At 43.6% G+C, this 19,526-nt stretch overlaps 3 protein-coding genes across 3 annotated transcripts; 1 reads left to right on the top strand and 2 right to left on the bottom strand.

Annotated features, from left to right (window-relative positions):
• Window positions 1–1,753: 1,753 nt before the first annotated feature.
• PHALS_10388 (uncharacterized protein) lies at window positions 1,754–1,977 on the bottom strand (the record flags this gene model as incomplete). The annotated part of the gene is made up of 2 exons (XM_024725806.1): window positions 1,754–1,908; window positions 1,956–1,977. The coding sequence occupies 2 exons, from the start codon at window positions 1,975–1,977 to the stop codon at window positions 1,754–1,756; spliced, it is 177 nt and encodes a 58-aa protein (XP_024576545.1).
• Window positions 1,978–8,061: 6,084 nt separating this feature from the next.
• On the top strand, window positions 8,062–8,352 carry PHALS_10387 (uncharacterized protein; the record flags this gene model as incomplete). The annotated part of the gene is made up of 2 exons (XM_024725805.1): window positions 8,062–8,067; window positions 8,128–8,352. The coding sequence occupies 2 exons, from the start codon at window positions 8,062–8,064 to the stop codon at window positions 8,350–8,352; spliced, it is 231 nt and encodes a 76-aa protein (XP_024576544.1).
• Window positions 8,353–13,571: 5,219 nt separating this feature from the next.
• Window positions 13,572–15,786, bottom strand: PHALS_10386 (uncharacterized protein; the record flags this gene model as incomplete). The annotated part of the gene is made up of 7 exons (XM_024725802.1): window positions 13,572–13,657; window positions 13,727–13,769; window positions 13,823–15,317; window positions 15,378–15,433; window positions 15,501–15,549; window positions 15,610–15,626; window positions 15,685–15,786. 7 exons carry the CDS (start codon window positions 15,784–15,786, stop codon window positions 13,572–13,574), a joined length of 1,848 nt encoding a protein of 615 aa, XP_024576543.1.
• Between the last annotated feature and the right edge of the window lie 3,740 nt (window positions 15,787–19,526).

The raw sequence follows: 19,526 nt of genomic DNA, 5'->3' as shown, positions 1-19,526 counted from the left end.
TGAAATTGCAGCTCTCACGAGTGTTCTCGCCGCCTAATCAGGCATATCGCGTACGATCTCGTTTCCTTGCCACCCGACAGGGCAACAAGGAATTGATGGACTTTGTCCAACATATGCGCACTCTCATTGCCGGGATGGCAACAGATCCCCTTCCGGAGGTGGTCACAGTGACCGTCTTTATGGGAGGCTATCACACTGACGTTGCCAGAATAGAAGTCTTCCGCGTGCATCCGTCTTCATTCGAAAAAGCGGTACTATTTTTGCAGTTAATGTTTCAGTTATTATTATAAATGAATTTAGTGATAAAAAAGCTCCATTATTTTATTTTGCATTTGTATCAATCGATACATCATAACTATTTGTCGTATGCTTCAGACGTAGACTATGTTGGGTTTTTGAAGAACGTGTGATTTTTTTTTATTTTTATGACAGTTTTTTTTCTTATATCCATTGTCATCGATATTTATGAAAGCTAATTTTAAATAATAAAAAAGGGAAAATAAAAAAATAAAGAAAAATAAAAACAATATACCAGAGGTTTGAAACAAATAATACTCCAAGTGAAAGTATAGTTATGTAAATGTGTATATATATACATCTCGCAAGTAAATACCCATTTAAGGTCTTTCACTTACAATCACAGATGATTGCAAGCCTCCCCGAATTTTATAGAAACGTGGAGGACCTAATAAGAGTTGTAGTCCGTCACAACATGCAACTGCTCAGCTTAAGCAGAAACCAGTTCGGAGATGCGGTGTTTGCAAAGATATGGGTCATTACAGCAAAACCTGTGATAACGCATAATCTTGATAGTTATTTGGCAAATTAATTTCCAGTTAGAAATTAGTTTCTAGCTTTGCATGGGTTACTAACAGACGAATAACGATGTTTCTTTGTCACTTTCTCTCTGCGCTCTTGACGTATTTTTATTCTGTTGTTGTTGACATCACACTATACTTGATGTAGCATACACTTTTTATATTTTTCAAATATCTGAAATATTGTTTTCATTTTTCTGTTTATCTGGGAGATATTTTTTTCTCCCCCAAAAGATGTTTTTATTAATTGTTGATGACAATGAGATTTAAAAATGTTAAAAAACATATATTGAGCATATGTGTAAATCGACAGCGGTAATGGACCAGCTCGTGTTAATTAGCCATTTTACGCTCCGATAGGCCTGGGGTCTTTATATCAATCATTGATATCAAGCCACGCTTGCTCTGAAGCCCCCACGTAGATGTATCGGACATGATGTATAAATGGTCGCGATAGTAATCGACATGCTGAAATAAGGCTGGGAGTATCTCGAAGCTATATTGAAAATTTCTTTTGAGATCGAGCATCAGGCGCAATGTGCGCAATCATATCGCTGAAAGGAAAAATAATTAAAACAGCATATAAACACCAAAAGAAAATGGAACCCTTTGAATAATGTAGGTGATATTTAAGACGCAGAAATAAATTGTCTACCAGTCTACAAAATTGGTGACATTCGCCTTCGCCATATTGTATCTTTGAGGGTCGAAGCTTACAAAGGGAATACGTCATTAAATACGTTCATTCGTCGTGAAGCCTAAGACGTATCATACAACGATTAAGCTCTTTCCGGCCACCGGTATACAAAGCGTTTCATTAACGACAATTGAATCTTAACTTCCGCTGTAGCTCTGCTACCATCTGAAATACAATATCTATCAAGTTCTTGACGTATGAGGTAGCTCAAACATTTTGATACAAATCGCTTTTGGAACTACATCTGAAAAGGAAACGACGCCCGCAAAAGACAATCCGTTGAACTTGCTGAAATGATCGTGCTTCGTCGATAACGAATGTTCATAAGAGGCATATCTTCCAGCACCGAGTGATATTGACGAATACGGTGAAGCGCTTCATCTGTCGGGGTGGCTGCAAGGTGTCTTCAAATCTTCTGTTGTTTTGCAAGCGAAACCTACGCTTTGAGAGGTAAAAGCCCATTTCTGCAAAGATCTTTTCGAATCCACCTTCCTCCCACCATTTCCTTTTCTTGAGTAAATGACAGGTCGTGTAGCACAAACAACTTATCATTAGCGAGTGGGGTCTCCATTGCTCCAATTTTAGGTATCATATAAGCATGGGTACGAGCAGAGCGGCTAATTTCACGAGTTGGGCAAGAATTAATGGCCACATCGAGTCAATGTTGCTCTTACTCTTTGTACTTTAAAGCATAAAGCAACGTTCAAACCAGACATCTATTTTTCGCGGGCCATAGTGCCAAAAAATAGGGCTTAGCCTCCCCGCTAAACGAGCTTATAATCGGTGTTTAGCTTCATTGGTGGGAACCGTTGTGACACCGCACCGTTATCACTTATAGGCTGATCAATCTCGTAAGCAACAAGCTGGCCTTAGCACATGACGCTCACTGCAAGCTAAATATTCCCTCCAGCTCTCGCCTCAATCACCGTGCCGTGATGATGCCTTAAATTTGCCTGATATTGATTGCTGCGATGGTCCTGGAAGCATTGGCACCTATGATAGTGCCTTTACTGCTAACACCTAGAGCGAACAGGTCATCACTTATCAGCGCACCTCCAGCGCTTAGAGCAGAAACGGCAGGTAAAGTAAAAGTTACCAATGAGGGATATACCTCGGGCACTTGAAGTTGGTAAGAGTGCAGATGAGTATCAACTTAAGTTTTAGCACATATTGGGATCAACAAGTCGTCTCAATGATCTTAAGGTCTTACAAACCAGCTTTAGCAAAGCGAACTTTCGCCTAGAGGGTCGGTATGGCTTGACTTTGTTATGGAAACAAAATGACGCAGATTTCGAGTTAGAAGCCTATCACCTCCCTTTCTTCTGTCCACAGACCCGCTCGTCTCCCTGATACAGCTCTCACAGCTAGCACAATAATTCAACTTTTCACGAGGTCGGGTCCTTCTCCCTTGTGCTTATGCGCTGTGACAGGCGGCCCAGCATCTTCTACAACTAAAATAATGGCTGAGGGCAAGATATCCAAGTGGCCACTGCACTGACGAAGCAGAGCCTAAACTCTCATAAGCTTCAAATGAAACAATTAGATCCGATACTAATCAAATTTTGGTGTACTCGCCCGCTTGCTAAACATACCACTCAAACGTTGGTCGCCCCATGCTCATCAAGTAGTGCCAGCTAATGTTAGTCATTCCGGTGCTGGCTCTCGCGGACTTTCGTGGTTGTATCAAATTCCTTCAAAAATTTTAGCGTGCGTTTGGAACATAAAAGAGTCAAATAGAAAGTTATAGTTGGACTGAAAGCAAGTGATCCCATCGTTTGACCGATAGCAGTGGTTATTGCAGGGATAATTTCCGAGATCGTGCCTGCATTAGCTTAAAGGCAAAATTTCGCAAAAATGTGCGATCGTCGAAGACGTTATCGACGATGTCATCAACACTGCGGAAGTATTAGATGCAAAGTCACAAAAAAACGGTCGGTGAGCAGTTGTGGGACGCTTTAAGGACAATCTCCGTGTATGGACTTTTCAAAAAATCACATACAAACAATGCGCATCTCGCAGAGGATTGCCAGGTGGCTCAAATTCTTTGCAGAATATAACTTTGGGGTGAAGTATAAGCCAGGAAAGCAGAATGCTTCGGCTGATGCTTTGCCACGCAGACCGGACTATGAGCTTGCTCATATCACGACGGTGACGTCGTTAGTGACGGATTTGATCCGCACCGCATACGCGGATGACAGTATGTGTGTAGCGCTGCTACAGGCTCTCGGGAACAAGGAAGTTGAAAATTCGGACAAGAAATTGTCGGCGCGTTTGCACGCACGGTTACTTTGATATTCGTTGAGTAACAAATTGCTGTATCTTAGCACGATAAAACGGATAGACCACGAGGTGTATACCCTCACGATGAGGATTTAAAATATCGTATCCTCTACGAGGCCCACGATACCCCACTTAGTCATCATCTCGGTCGTGAGAAGACGTACAGCTCGGTGAGTTGCCACTATTGGTGGCCCACGCTGTACAAGAAGAAAAGTATATATGTGCGCTTGTGTGAGACATGTCAAAGGGTGAGAATACGGCGGTGCCGCTGGCCTGTTTACCGGTACCCTCCGAATGATGGCAGTCCATGAGGTTGGGCTGAGTGTTTGGCTTGTCAAAGGACTCGGTGGGCAACACGGGTGTAGCGGTCTTTGATGACCATTTGAGCAAGATGGCTCATCTGCGGCAGTACCGAACATTATCGACGGTGTGGGTGCAGCGACGCTGCTTGTCGATCGTAACATGATCTCCCGGAGTTAATTGTCTCTGATAGAGACCTGCACTCCACTGGGAAGTTTTGGTCTACATTCTTCATGGTGCTGGGCACCAAGTTGACAATGTCATCAGCGGACCATCCGCAGACCGATGGTCAGTCTGAGCGCGTGAATTGTGTCGTTAAAGTCGTTCTTCGCAGCGTCTGCGCTGAAAAGCCGAAGCATTGGAGCACTATGTTGTCACTCGAAGAGTTTGCTCTAAACAATGCAGTGCCTTCATCTTCTGGCTATACGCCGTTCTAAGTGATCGGACTATTAATCCTCGCGTTCCGTTGACGCCGTCATCCCATGGGTCAGGGCTTAGTGAGGGGGGAATAGCCGAACGGCTAGCTGCTGTCAGCACCCTCACGGTGAGTGAAGAAGTCGGAGACTTCCTGTCTACTAGACTGAGTACGTTTGCGATGCTATGACTGAAATCCAAGATATGCAGAAAGAATTTGCAGACAGAAAAGGAAGAAGAAATGTTAAAAACATTGAGGCCGGAGGCCCGGTTTATTGAATGCTAGAAATCGTCTCACACCCACGGGATCTGCTGTCTGAATGATAAGGCTCCGTCTACGATTTATTGGATCTTTTAAGGTCGTGGCCAAGAGGAGTGTCATATACGCTGAACGTTCCGATAAGGATGCGCACCTACCCGGTTTTAATGTGGGTTTATTTAAGCTGTACCGGGGTTCAATGCAAGTAAACCATAAAGCGTTGGCACTGGGCGGCTTAGAAAGCGCTCGGCCACCCAGAAACTGGTTTTGAGCACAAGTGCAACGATTTTTGTTTTCAACCGCGCAAGGCGCTCCACCGTCGCACGAAGTGACGTGTTCGCCTACTCGACGGCTAGGATCCGCGCCAACAGAGCACGATAATTCTCAATGCGCGGCAGTCGGTGCACAAAGTGCTCATGACTCTCGAGGTCTTCCGCACAGCGGTAGGCGACCTCGGAGAGATGCTCGGCAAAATGCCGATTACGACGGACTTTGTCCACCAACGCTCGCAGAGTATCGCGAGTCTCCGGACGGCAATCGGCCAAGTCATCATCGTCCACCGCCGATTATTCTTGACTAGAATGGTGGCGTCCCCTACCACGTGGAACGCCTTGTGGGTCGACGGGGGTTTAACCCAATATCTTGGGAAGTAGCGGGGATACCCAAACTTTGAGAGCTCGCGGCAGTTTGAGGTGCTGCTTCGGCAAGACTGCCCAGACGTCGTGGACGCTTATGTTAACAAGGATTATGACGCTTCGCATCTTCTTCCGCACCGCGCTTTTCGGCAGTGGCCCGCGAAGCCGGAGGGCCATGAGCTGGGCTCAAGCTATGTCGTTAAACTGCTGTGGTCGTAGACTCACCACTGTGTGAAACCACATAGATTGCGGGAGCGTTATGGATAATTCCAGATGACGCAGGGCAACGATACACAGGAAGTCGGCGTTGCGCCTTGTGTTTGGCAAACTTAAATCTAAGATGGCACGCAGCACGCACGTCCACTTCCTTGTGGCTTTGCTGTTAGGTAGTTAGCGTAGACAGTTTCTAGTGCTGCTGCACCTGTCATCTGCAGCGGTTTTGCCAGGGGCGAGTACCACAGAGATGGTGCGCATTGCGGGAACAAGAGCACCTCCCCTTTGAGCTCGAAGTCGAGCGCGGTACCGATCCATTTGTATCTCTTGGGGTATCAAAAAGCGAACCCGCAGAGCTTTACGCTGGTCAAGCTTAGCTTGTGCTAGTGGCCGTAGGCCCGACTACGTAGACACCTAATGATCGAGTGATCGCGTCTTTTGCTTCAGTAGCGGAATGCGCCGGCGAATTTTGTATTTCACACGCGAGTCTAAGACCGAACGTGCATACGAGCGCAGCAGAGCCGCCCTGTGAGCAGCCTCCAATTGCTGCTCCTGTGGCTTGTCGAGGCTATTAATAATAACACTTCCCCCGGAAGTCGAGAGGTCGGGGAACGAACATGGTGTCCGCAGGATTTGATCTGGGCTCACGTCGCTCCGTTGGCGCACTTCATCTTCCTCGCCATCTCATGCTGGGGAAGGAGTGTCTGACTCGTAGTCGGCTTCATCCAACTCCTCGACGAGGAAATTCGTCGCCTGGGGTGGGTGCGTCATATCGCGCCCAGCTGCCAAAAACTTGGGGTTTGCTTCCCGTAAAGCCACGGACTGTCCAGAGATGCACCCTGTGCAGAAGAAGAAGGCCAGCGGGCGCCCTCGCTACCAGCTAGTCTGGGTGTTTTGTGTCTTTGTGTGTCGTAGACACAGTGCTTATAAAACTGAGAAGGTTCAAAGTCGTTCTTATGTACGTGAAGGTGTCTCAGACACGCGAGCCTCGTATAATTCGACCAAAAACGTGATTCGAGGATAATCTTTATTTTTTGGGGGAGAGTGTAATGAGATTGCATGTACCATTTTAAGAAAGGGCGGGTCGCACGAGATTGTGCAACCGTTTATATGTGTGTTTTACACAGTTAGTGTAATAACACAGTGACGTGACTACACCGCAACAAGAAGTCACCACGCGGCAGGATTGCCAGAAATAATGCATATTACTATATTAAGTCAGGATTACTATATTAATTAGGAAATTCTAGGGTTGTAGATATTGGCGGCTCTGCCGCATTTAAAGCATTTAATTACAGTTTTGTCTTTGAACAGAAGTGTTCGTTTGCCTTAGTAAGACTTTAGTATTTAGAAGTAGCGGATTGCGATCCGCTACACTAGTACTGGTTCTTGGAAAGAACGTAAGGTTGATGACCTAAGCTTAGCTTCCTCTAAGCAAAGAGCTACGACCGCTCCGCTGTATGTGTGGCTGTCGGCGGTATCACTGAGTAATACATGAAGATCTTTACATAATGCAAACGGCTTGGATTGCAGCAGTAAAGCCCTTGGTGATATTCCGCTAATACTTGTATCTTTCAATCGCTGTATAAGCCTTCGAATACACTTGTTACAATTTGTGACGCGGTGCAAAGTCACGATAAATATATCGCTCCAACTCTTTGTACGTTACAAATGTTTGATACCCGTGGATGCACTCGTTCTGGCACACAAAAAATTCTAATTGATTGTGCACGAGCGACTTGCCATGGCTATCTAAGCGTGATCGAATTTTCTTATTGTGACTATTCCGTGCTCTTATCTAGGTAAATAGACTTTTTCCGCTCCAGCCATCAGAATCTGAACACTCAATGTTAAAGGCTCACGTTATGTGATATCTACTATTTCACCGGTATCCGGTTGTGGCGCAACCGATTGCTGAAGATTCAAAGATAGTAAGTGGTTCCAGCCGATTCATTGCAAATTCTGCTTGGGCCTAACTTACCTGATTTCTGCATGAACAACGATAAATATACGCTTATTCAGGTGACTATGCTGTTTTGGAAACTCATATTCAAGCAAATTAATACTCTAGCGGATGATGTAGTTCTTTCACAACTCAGTCGTGGAGATATCTGCAAGTGCTACTGATACTTTGCAAGCAAAAAGCTTTATTATAAAGTGTTCACGTCAACAAACCCAAAGATGAACTAGCCATGCGTTTCACTCAGAAGCGAAAGTATCTTTTCAAGAATGGCAACCTTGTTTGATCTTATCAATTTGATGTGGGACATACGTTCAAGATTGATTCAAATCAAACTGATATCAGATGTATTCTTTTCACTATATCAAATAGACAAAATATAATTAACGCAAAATCATAAGCTTACTTGTGCCACATATTTCTTGAGTAAAAAAATAAATTATCTTTTAAATGCCTGACTTCAAAAATTATAAATATGTTATATAATGAAAGTGAAAGCTCTTTGTGCACTTTGGTTTCATTCCACTTTCTAAACGATTTATCCAGTGTAGTTCCATCCTCTTCCTTTTTTCATCTCCCAAGGCTCGACAAATTTCGAGCGAACACGTGGTTCTCGACCTTATGGATTTTTGCGTGAAGTCTTAGCTGTTTGCAATCAATCGGTCGCGGCGACTTCCCTAGGTCTGAATCAACACTTTCGTTTTAATTTTAGCGCAAAAATTCGAGTCATTCTTTGCTTAAATTGGTGCTCATTACGCTATGCTCTCTCTGCTTAAGTAAAGATCTCCGCGCCATTTTTGTACGGCATAAACCGTTGTGACACCCCACCGCAGAGTTGTCAACTATGCCTGGCGAAATTGATCTAGCTTCGGAAGCCCAGCTCGCGCGTCTGCAAGGATGTGATTTTTAGCTTCATTACGTCATGAATTTAGCTGCCAACCATCAAGATTTGCCCGCCGCTCAGGCGGGGAGACCTTCCGCATTTACGTTTGTGTGTCTTCCACTTCTATAAAGAGTGAATACAGCTAGAATTTTGCTTTACAAGCGCTTTACTATACACAGGTCATGACTTTGCTAAACAAAATCGGTTTAGCTCAAAGAGGTAGCGTTTGGAGAGACTCGTTCTTCACAAATTAGCAAGGCCGTCGATTGTTTATAGCTAGCGAAATTACAGATAAGAATCAACCACAGGTCACGCACTGGAAGAAAATAAACCGCTGGCTTGTCCGCTAAAAGATTCATAAGCCAACTTCAGAGAAGCTGACGTCTGCTGAAAGCGTAGTCTCATGCTTGATTTTAACAACTTACAATGAACGACGTGGTCGTCGAGTTGGCAGACCAAACTTACTGTTAAAGTATCGCTCATCCCAAGTTTTAGCATTACTAGCAATCGAAGATTATACTTATCATAAGGTAGGTCCCAACTCAAAACGAAGAAAGAGCGCTGCAACTCAAGGCCGTACCTCTTCACCAAGGTGCGCTAGGCACTGAGCAATAATGGCGCCAGGGCAATCTTGCCTAAGTGGAGCCACAAACTCCCATAAATTCTAGCTTTGTCACAACTAGTACAGCCATGGTGTAGCCAAACGCTTACGCGCACGGAGGCCACCCCTTCATCATCAGGCAGTGTCATCGGAGAACGGCACCTTCAGCTGGCTCTCGTAAGTGATCTCGGTTATCGGAAATATCACCACTTTTCGTGTCTGTCGAAGCGTACTTGATCTCTGTCACAATTTTTGAAACTTTTCAGGCTTTGCTGTAATCGCACTTCATGACTGCAAGCACCACTGCGGGTAATACCCACGTCGCAACTCTGGAGCAGTGGGTATATCATCTTAAAAGGGTGGTAACGATGTTGTATCGTCTAGAACCAAAAGATCCACATTCAACCTGCTTATAAGAGCAGATTTGTGGTGTAACTTTACTCATCCCACGTATAGTACAACATATGTTCAAATTTCTCCGGAATCTATGGCCGGACCTCAACTTTTTTTGCTACGTCCATTACAGGTCTATTTTGCGAAGTCGTGGCAAAGTCCTTTACCCAATATATTGCATGTTGTATAAGAAATTTCCACTCGAGAGAAGGGGCACGTAAGGCGCAAGAGTGTTTGCACCCCAGACGAAAAAACATCTACGAGTACAGAAGCAATTCAGTATCTCAACGATCTCTCTCTCTTACCCCAGCCTTGCTGCGGTTAATCGCTGCTGAAGCGCACAAAGATTAGTCAATCCCAGAGCCTTATCAAGATCTCGCAGCACAGAAGTTGTCCTCCGCGTGTAGATCAACACAGACCGCTTCCAAAAAAAGAAGTGGTGGGGTGGACGTGAAAGGTTTCGGTGCTAGCCGCATCCGTTAACAGAGTTTGATGACGATAATGATTCTTATTATTTCAGGGGGGTCTGATAGATTAAGTCCAACTCTTGTAATTAGCTCTCAGGGCAGAAACAGGGAACATATCTGGTCTTACCTTGCATGGCGGTGCGTAAACCCGTGGTATAAGCCGCTACAAATATCCATGTTTGGATTACCTCTTTCACCAAGGTTTTGCAGGTTAATACAATATTCTTGCGCACGATCTCTAGCTAGGGACCGGAAGAGCGACATGCTGTTGCTTTATCTGGTGCATGACTGAATTTATCGCCGTATCTATTTTTCATTAAGACGAAGAGACCTTTTCCATCCCTACTTTAAAAGAGTTGGACTGCCAACACCAGCGATTTCGCGGTAAATGCTATCTCTTCTATCGCTGGTTCTTGATGAACTGTAATGTGTCATGTTCCATAACACATATTGAGTGGACAACACACTTGTGTGTATCACATTAACTGTAAACCCTGTATATTTGTATATCCCCTTTCAGTCCTGTTGTATCAGAGCTGGAAGTACTTATCAGGTAGGAAGTTAAGGCCAATATAATGATAGATGTCGCTTCGCCTTTCCTCCCTTTTACGTAAGTCAACGGCCCGCTGAAAGTGAGCAACACGCGGTGAGGCGTGTCAGTTGACCTAAGCCTTTCTCGGAAAGTGTGTGTACACGGATGGGCTATTCCTGCTACAAGATGTGTTGAGTTATAAACCCACATCTGCTAGCAAGCAGACTCGGCTTGATGCAAGATTTAATATTGTCCAAAATACTCAGTAGTGACATTACTTGGAGCCTTAAGTAGAGCGTGGTAGTCAAAAGTGGTTGTGAGCCACCGTCTTCGGAGTATATCGCTACTGAGACAAGAGTGAGTGACCGCGCGTCGCGATTTTCGGTTTTACTTCTCGTTAAGTTAGATGTATATAGCTTTAAACCATGTTTTTCCAGTTTGACCGTGTTTTGACGGGTTGAAGCGGCTTAAACCCGTGACTCACAGGGCAAAAGCTTGTTAAGAGAGAAGCGACTAGGAGTCGTCGATAGAAAGGCTATGATCTGGTTTTGCTGAGAATGACCCATACTTAGAAATGAACTCTCACGGATTTGTGGCAAACAAGTTTTTCCGATCATAGAGGGAGTAAGTGAAGTAGGTCAATCAGATATTTGTATTCCACATGGACCCTAGGTTAAATTTCTTGTGAGCTTGGGAAGATATTATTACTCAAAGTATTACGAGATGGTGAGCAATTGAGCTCATTATACATCATGGATGACAAAGTTGTTGAGGACACTTTGCAAGATGTGAGGTAGCTGTCGCCATTGACGTTTTCTTCCGTGTAAAACACGCGTCTGGTGAGATAGATTGTATTTCCTTACTTGGCCCTGACTGTCTGCATCAGAAAAATTGTCAGCAAGTGAAATTCCTCATGCATAAGGCCAAAGGCAGCAATTAATTTTATTAGTTGATTTGCTTTGCATCGCCATGACCGCATTCGCTCCGTACAGCGGCTCAAATTGGGCGATCGGTATTCTCAACTTTCCACTTGGTTACTGCGCACCTCGCTCGAAGAAAGCTTGGTCTCTTAGAATCCGCGCTAAGTCGCAGATGTAAATACACTTGCTGCCACTAAGGTGCCGAGCCGGAAGCCTCCCAGGTAATCAGTGCTTCTTTAATCAAATGCAAGAATGCTAGAAATGATGTAGAGAATAAACCGTGAGTGGGGCAAAATATATTTGTTTAGATATCTTTGGAAGACAACCATTGCACAACGCATTACACAAGGTAAACAGTCATCGTGTTTGACCTGTTTACCTTTACAGGGTATCATTAGTCTAATCCGTACCAAAGTTTGATCTTGAAATTTTGTCTTAGGACTTCATCAAAGTCTTCTGAGCTTCACTTTAAGTCCGCAGTGAAATGTGATAACATATCACATACACATTACACCCCCTTTACTAGAATGGGAGCCTCGATCGTTAAGTATTACAGTATATGTTTGCGCGCATAGTGATAGCTGTACGAGTACTTGTCACACCTAAAGCTCGTCTTTCAAGATTTCAGTCTTCGAGCGCTCATTGATTCGAAAATTTCCTTCTTAACTTGCTCTGACAAATCATACAACTTGACTAGCCGCCGATAAGACGCAGATTGCGCGATTCAAGCCATGCAGGATTCGTTCGGTGAGACATGATATGCAATCATCGATGAGGGTTTCCACAGTGACTATTTGAGCCCCGACATCACACTTGCGCTTTCTATATGACCATAGCGTTCTTCGTCTACTTTCTAGAGGATATTGCGTTTTCCGTGCTAGATCTCACTGCCGCATAATTTACGCACACCATGCCAGCATCGTTCGGTAAAAGAGGCTGGACCTCGCCGCAGGACAAAAGGCAATTTCCGAGGTAGTCGCTTCAGACTAAATCATGTCTTGATTATAGATGTGAGTTTGATCAAAAAACGCTTGTTGCACCACGGCTGATTTTTAAGATGTGGGTCACCGCTCAGTCGTCGAGCGAACTTGCAATTGAAAGTCGCTGACGGACCGCATCGGTCACAAATCCTTCAAATTACCGCTTACGGCTGTCCAAGCAACAATTGTAAGTTTTCGTGTCTTTTATTAAAATTTGAGGATATGTATAAGGCTCTGACAAGAGTGCCAGAAATTGCGTCGACCATTGGGTGAAAAGTAAACTTCGCCTCACCCGTTGAAGACTTTATAGGGTCCACCACATAGTCGCTAAATACTCGACATATCAAAGTACAAAGCACGACGTCGACGTTCAGGTAGACGCAAACATTCAGTGTGCACCGTGAACAGCTTTGCTCATACCCAGGATTTTGCTGGTACAGCTATCGGCTAAGTTTTGAGTTCAGTAATAATGTTAAGTCCGCTTTCTAGTTTGATGCGCGCTGTGCTGCAAGATACCGTGAGGAGAAAAATGCGCACCCTGCGGCGGTTTAGCTGTTGAGCAATCTACTCCCACAAACACACAACATCGTCATACAGCTGCAGACATGATAAAGCCTCAAGATGGACGCAAAACTAGGGTTTTAATTGAATGCTCCAAAAATGCCACTATGCTAAAAGAGGCGTTAGATTGGTTCAGTTGGATTAAATCAATGATTCTCATTCTGCACCTGCTGGGCATATGTGGTGCCACTTGGAAAACTATAATCTATTCAGAGTTATGTTTCATTATTCAATTGGAGATTAAGCACAATGTATGTCATTGAAATATACGCCATCGTCTAAGAATTTTTGACAAAATACCCTAAATCGTGATATTTCTATCGAAATTCTATTTCATAACTGTCAAAACAGCAAGGATTTCAGCCATCTCGTCTCGTGCAGCATGTTTTGCCAGTGATCCTTTGGGAAGAGCGGATGAACAGAATGTAAATCATAGCGACTAGAGCAAGACTTCCAGTAAATACCAGAAAGTCAACTGGGTTGTTTGGATCCCCTTCTATTTCAAGTATTTCGAGTAGCTCATTCCAGATGTTTAAACGTCTACACAATGCACAAACATGAATGCTGCTCTTGACAGACTTTTTTGCCAAGACAATTGTTTTTCAGCATTGGTAACTAAGAAGAAATAAGACTTATCCTCTCTTCACTCTGTATCTAATTACATTGTAACTGTCGCGTCACAACCTGCATGCAATTGGCGCTCAGCTTCGTACGCAGCTACGAGTTCGACGAATTCTTGCCAATCTAATAATGTCAGAAAATCGTCGAAAGATGTGAAAGGTATACTCACGAGCTTGGTAAAAGTGAACGCACCATATTTTTCCACGTCATCTTGCACTAATCCTCTACTTTCACTCTGCAATATGATGTTAATAACATGCAAAGTTTTTCACAATTTTTTGAGCTTACAGTTGCCTCCTGAGAGTATTCCGGAGGCGACGGCACGTGATCGATCTTCCTGCTGATTGATGATCCCTTGACCAGCTTCTCAATATCACGGGCGTAAGTTCTTTGCAGCGCAAGAATTTGCTCTTGTGAATGCTTCAACTTGACGTTAGTCTTACTGTTGGCAAGTCGGAGTCGAGCTACTTCACCCTCTAAATCTGTGACCTGTTTCCTTTTAGTATGAAGGTCGGTAGTGAGTCCTTGGCGCACAGCTAACGTAACTTTCAAATAGTCGTTTTGTTCTCGATATTTTGCTTTAAGGGCTTCGTGCTTCTTGTCGAACACCCGTTCCGACTTTGCCAATGTCTCTTTTAATCGACTGATGGTTTGCCAATAATCTTTGATCTGAAGCTCTTGTCGGGATGACTGCTTTTTTTGAGGTACTAATGTTAAATCTCGATCACTTCGGAAAATTACAAAGTCGCTAGCCTGTTCTTGAATTCTTTTTAGCACGTCTTCCGTTTTCTGTGCCTCCAATTTCAAAACTTCTCGTGTTTCGAGAAGAGACAAGCGAAACAAATTGTGCAAGCCACGAATCTTCTGAATCGACTGAGAAAATGTTAAAGCCCCCTTTCTATTCTTGGAGCAAACTATCCGAAATCTATGTGTCGATTGAGACAGATGATCCTCTTTCTCAAGCAGCAGATTATGCAATTGTTCTCTAAGCAGTTGGCGAGACAGCGCATGCTTTTGAGAATCAATCTCCATACTCGACCGGAGCTCCTGCATTTCAATCTTGTGTCGCTCTTTTTCTTTCCGCAATTCTTCGCATGTGCTTGCATGCTCTGCTGTAAGTGTGCGGAGGTTTGCATCAATAAAATTTCGCTGGCGCACTTCGTCCTTCAAATGTGTTTGCAAACGGTGATTTTCACTTTTTAAATCCAATGTTACCTTTGTTAAGGCCGCAATTTCCCGTTTCCAAATCTCGGCTTGAGTAGCAAAACGAGCTTGTTGGTGCTGGAGTTGCGTCTCCTTTTCTTTCGCATGTTGTAATTTCTCGACTGCCATCTCTTCTTCACGAGCAATAAGCTTTGCTTGAAAGCTTTCTTTCGTATTAATGAGCTGGCGATTAAGTAGAATGTTGGACTGTTCTGATGCGGTTAATTTTTGCTCCAGATTTACAATTGTCGACCCCGCTGTGATTGCTTTCACTTCTAAATGGGTTTTTTCACACGTCAGCTGCTTTACTTGAGCCTTCAATGATGTCAATGCCTCAGCTAGCGCGGTTTCGTCGTGAGTTTTTGTATGACTTCCATTGAAGCCGTTCACTTCATTTGTGATTTGAGCTTCTGACCTATTTGTGTCATCAGTTCGACAAATATCAGCGTTATCATGAGTCAATGACACCAATTCAGTCCCCAGGCGGGCAGAAGAATTATTGGTCACTTGTTCCAGTGGCAGCGAGCCATGTGACAAATTGCTCAACGACCGTTTTTGTGGTTTCTTCTCAAGACTCTCACTACAAGCAATTGTCGCTTAACGTTAACATTTTCGACAAACACGCACCAGTATGACATACTTCGCAACAAAATCAATAAATTGGGACTTGGTTTTCTTAACATCAAATTGTCGGCCCTACATATAGAGCGTGAAAGTGAGCAACAATATCAAGAAAGATGATTAAAGAGGACAGCAAGTCTACCAAAGCAGTAATGTTTGGAGATAATTCCAGACAAAGATTTTCACTTCGACTATCAGTAGCAAAAGGTGTGCAATTAGCTCCTTTCTATAATGAGGTCAAGACAATGTACTTGGCTGAATTCCAATGCTTAATGTATCGCCAACCTTCTCGTTCGAGAGCTAGAAGTGATCAAGCTCATGCTAACATTGTCGTCGAGAAAGCCAAACACCTTGCGGTCGTCTAAATCTTCAGAATTGCCATCGCTATTGCTAGTACAGGACGAGCTTGACTCGCGTCGACTCATCATAGTTCGCCTCAAGTTAAAATAATATTACGCAACGGTCGCGTAAGGATATGACGTATTATAATTTGATATCAATTTCACATTCATGAAAACTTGCTTATACAACGAATCTACGTTTTCTCTAGCACTTCCGACATAACAGTCGCGAGTTGACTGCATGCAATGTGATGCGCTCAGTGGCTTTGACCAACTACTCAATTAAAGGCTCAATCTTCGCAGTGAGCGGTAGTCAGAAAATATCAAACTAGCATCATTTCAGCCTCTATTTGCTGCAGTGTACAGACTTGGTAGTACACGAAAGTTCTGCAAATGTGCTCTATTCTTGGTTTGTTTGAAATATTGTTCTTATTGTTTCCTCCATCAAACATTGACTTGCGAGCTTCTTTCAAGTCCGAAATAGGCGTAAGGGGATTGCACAACGGCAAGAATGTTGTGTATGATGTTGACACTTTCGCTCGCCAGTGATGCCGCAATGCACGATACATTCATGCATTTTTTTTCATGCTCAACATAAAATGCTCATACAACATCTACCACGAAGTATTGTTACAACCACAAAGAGTTCTTTTCAGTATCAACTTAGATTCAAATTATTACGCTTTTCGCCAGCTATGGCCAGTCATCATTATTTACGACGCACATTATTGCGCTGAAAGAAACGGTCTGATAAAACAGCAGCCCGACTGATGGAGACCCCTAATCACACTTATGGTGTGGCGTATAAACACTCAAAAAACATTTTTTGCTTAATTGTCCGAAGCCATTTTTACTATCGAATCATCTTTATATGCCAGTAGGGTGAACACAAATACATTTAAAAGGAAGACTAGATCTAGATGTACATAAATCGAGCATGTTTCACATCAGTCTGTGTTTAAAATCTTAAATGAAAAAAGTATTTTCCAAAATATGCTTCTCCAAATCTCCCACTTCTGAATACATGATTAATTCCTTCTGGCAGTCAAAAAAAAATAGAATATTGGCGAATTAAAATGCCGTGTTTTGCTCTATGCTCAGCGGAGTATGGAGCGGGACAATATGGTAACAAGATCACACTCTGAACCACAATGGATCAATTACGAGTGTATCAATGCAAGAGTAACCAAAACCGTTTAACATGCGCACAGACAGGTTCCAATCTGACGTCTAAAACTAGCACTGCCAACAATGCTAGCGGTAAGTGTGTGGTTTATCTCAACCGATTTCACTATCTTTCCAACTCTGTCAACTATTAAGTTTATCTAGCGTTGCTTTAAAGTGATTAAAATGCAAGTGCGTTTACCTTCTGAAAATAAGTGGTATCATGGTGCTGTGTCTTCGTCATTATACTCGCAATTCTATTGAAGAATAATTTGTCTGCGTAGTGTAACATTAAAGCAGAATCGATATTGACTTTTTGTTGCTCTTTAAAAGTAAAATCTGTGATAAATGCAAGACAAAAAGTTCAAGCAATAACCTAACCTTGAAGTGCAAATCATACTTTGAGATTAAACTCATATATCAGCGTAAGGTTTTGAAGTTCCTGCTCCTTATGAGCGACAAAAAACATTTCATCTAACTTGCTAGCACCTATTCTCTTGCCTCATTCAATCAGCCACTTTTTATATGCTCGTCACCTTCCTGTTCAACCAAGCTTAACATTCAGGGGGTATCATGCGTAACAATAAATGTTCACTTATAGCTCTCTCAGGGAACTACAATATGCCTTTGAATGTCACGATATCCTTTGTATTTTCCAGTCCAACGTGTGTGTCTGTGTAATGAATGTGTCTTTCTAAGTCCTTCATGCCCTCATCTTGATTTGTTCGTATGTACTAATATACTCTTAGCAAAATCTTCAGACCAATCCTGCTGGTGGTTCACTATTGTGAGGGGCAAAATATATTTGTTTGAATGTTCAGCATTGTATCGGCTTTCCCAGGATAACGATATGATGGTTTTGCCAACTTACAATCGTAAAATTAGCTGTTATGTATGGAAATGAGCAGCATAAGCCATCAGATTTGTGGCAGCTTGCTTGAGCTGGTGTTAATGATCATGAAGCCTCAGGGGGCTCGAACTTGTGTCATCGCTCGTGTTGAAATTAGATCAGCGTCGCTAATGGAGGTCCCATTGAACTCTCACGCCCCAGATCCGATTGGCTATCGCCCTAGGATCAGCAAGAATTGTGGAAAAAATCTCTGCTGCCCGGTGCATTCGTTCGCCATCGGGTCCATGTTCTTAGACTTGAAAAATGAGCTCACTTACCATATACTTTCTTTCATACTCTCATGATATTTGGCCATCGTTAAGCCTTCAACTTTCATAGAGGTTCGTAGCTCTTATATTTTGGCGGCCATGACGCTGAGTCCCTCCATGGATGTCTCCATGGCAAGCGTTCAGGAAGCATCGTAGGTTCCATACCTTAGTATAGAGTAACGAAACAAAGGATGTATGTTTTTCTTTTTTTCCAAATTGTAATGCGACTTAGTTATCTTTGCTTGAGAAATGATCTCATGACTAAACTTTTGGTCTGGTCTATACAATACTTTGTGCGCTCGGTAAATTCGTAAATTTTTATGTTTTGCCGAGATGTTTGCGTTAAGGATGTCGTTCGGAAATGCTTGAGCTGCTTGCGGTTGGTGATGGTGAGATTGCGGCGAAGCCTACTATCACAAACTGAGTTGGCAGATTACAAACGAAAAGAAAGCTGATGCTTGTTTATGCAAGAAGCCAAGCAGAAACTTTACACAAAGCGAAACAGACGTGATACTAAAATGTAGGCATAGTGACTGTCGTGTTTCTAAGTAAACTGTACCTACAGGGGGGGGCTGCCGTAGCTTTGCGCTCACTGGAGGCTCAATTTAGGTCACCGACCTTACGTTCTTTACAAGAACCAGTATGAGTGTAGCGGATCGTAATCCGCTACCTCCAAGAGTAGTTAGAACCTTAATTCTAGGCTAATATACACTTCATGTTTAAAATATAAACTGTATTTATTTGTTTTATCTGCAGCAAAGCCGCCTAATTTTAAAATGTATAAATTTTCCAAAATATATATAGTAGAATCTAAATACATACAAACTGCATACTGGCTACCCAGCCACTTACCGTATTCTTGTTTGGAAGTAGTCACACCATGCCCATCTGGAATGACACACCCCTGTGACCAGGGTATGTGTTACCCCGTTACACTCCCCCCATTAAGATTGAGAACATCTACAGTTCCAATCGAATATTGCCTCAACGAGGCTTGCGTGTCCGCTAGACATTGCAATTTGGTTCATTGGAATAAAACGACTTCCGTGCTCAGTGAGCCCTGTGTCAACGACACTGAAGTCACCAAGTCTCGCTCGTTCTGACGGCGCACATGGGCAGAGCACAACTTCGTCTCCCGCACGCGGTGCAATGTGGGACAGTGCGTCCGCGGCATCGAGGGATGGAAATCCTAACCTCGATGAGCCCGAGCGTCGCGCTCCGCGCACCCCAATCAGTGACGGGTGACCTCGTTGAGGATGTGGAGGTGGTCGACTACGAGTCTGACTCTCCTTTTCCCGAGTGGAATGGCGAGGAAGGCGAGCCGCACCAGCGGCGTGAGACGAGCCATACTCGCGCCGTGAGACGAGCCCTACTCGCGCCTTGCGGACCCCATGTCCGTTTCCTAACTTCTCGTCGACTAAGGAACGTGGTGTGATCACCATTGACCTCGACGGGCACAGAGGCGGCAGCTGGAAGCTGCCCGTTAGGCGGCTCTGATGCGCGCC

The sequence above is a fragment of the Plasmopara halstedii genome (assembly GCF_900000015.1).
Source record: "Plasmopara halstedii genome assembly, contig: Scaffold_470, whole genome shotgun sequence".
Classification (NCBI taxonomy): domain Eukaryota; phylum Oomycota; class Peronosporomycetes; order Peronosporales; family Peronosporaceae; genus Plasmopara; species Plasmopara halstedii.
This window is presented reverse-complemented; position numbering and strand designations above follow the sequence as displayed.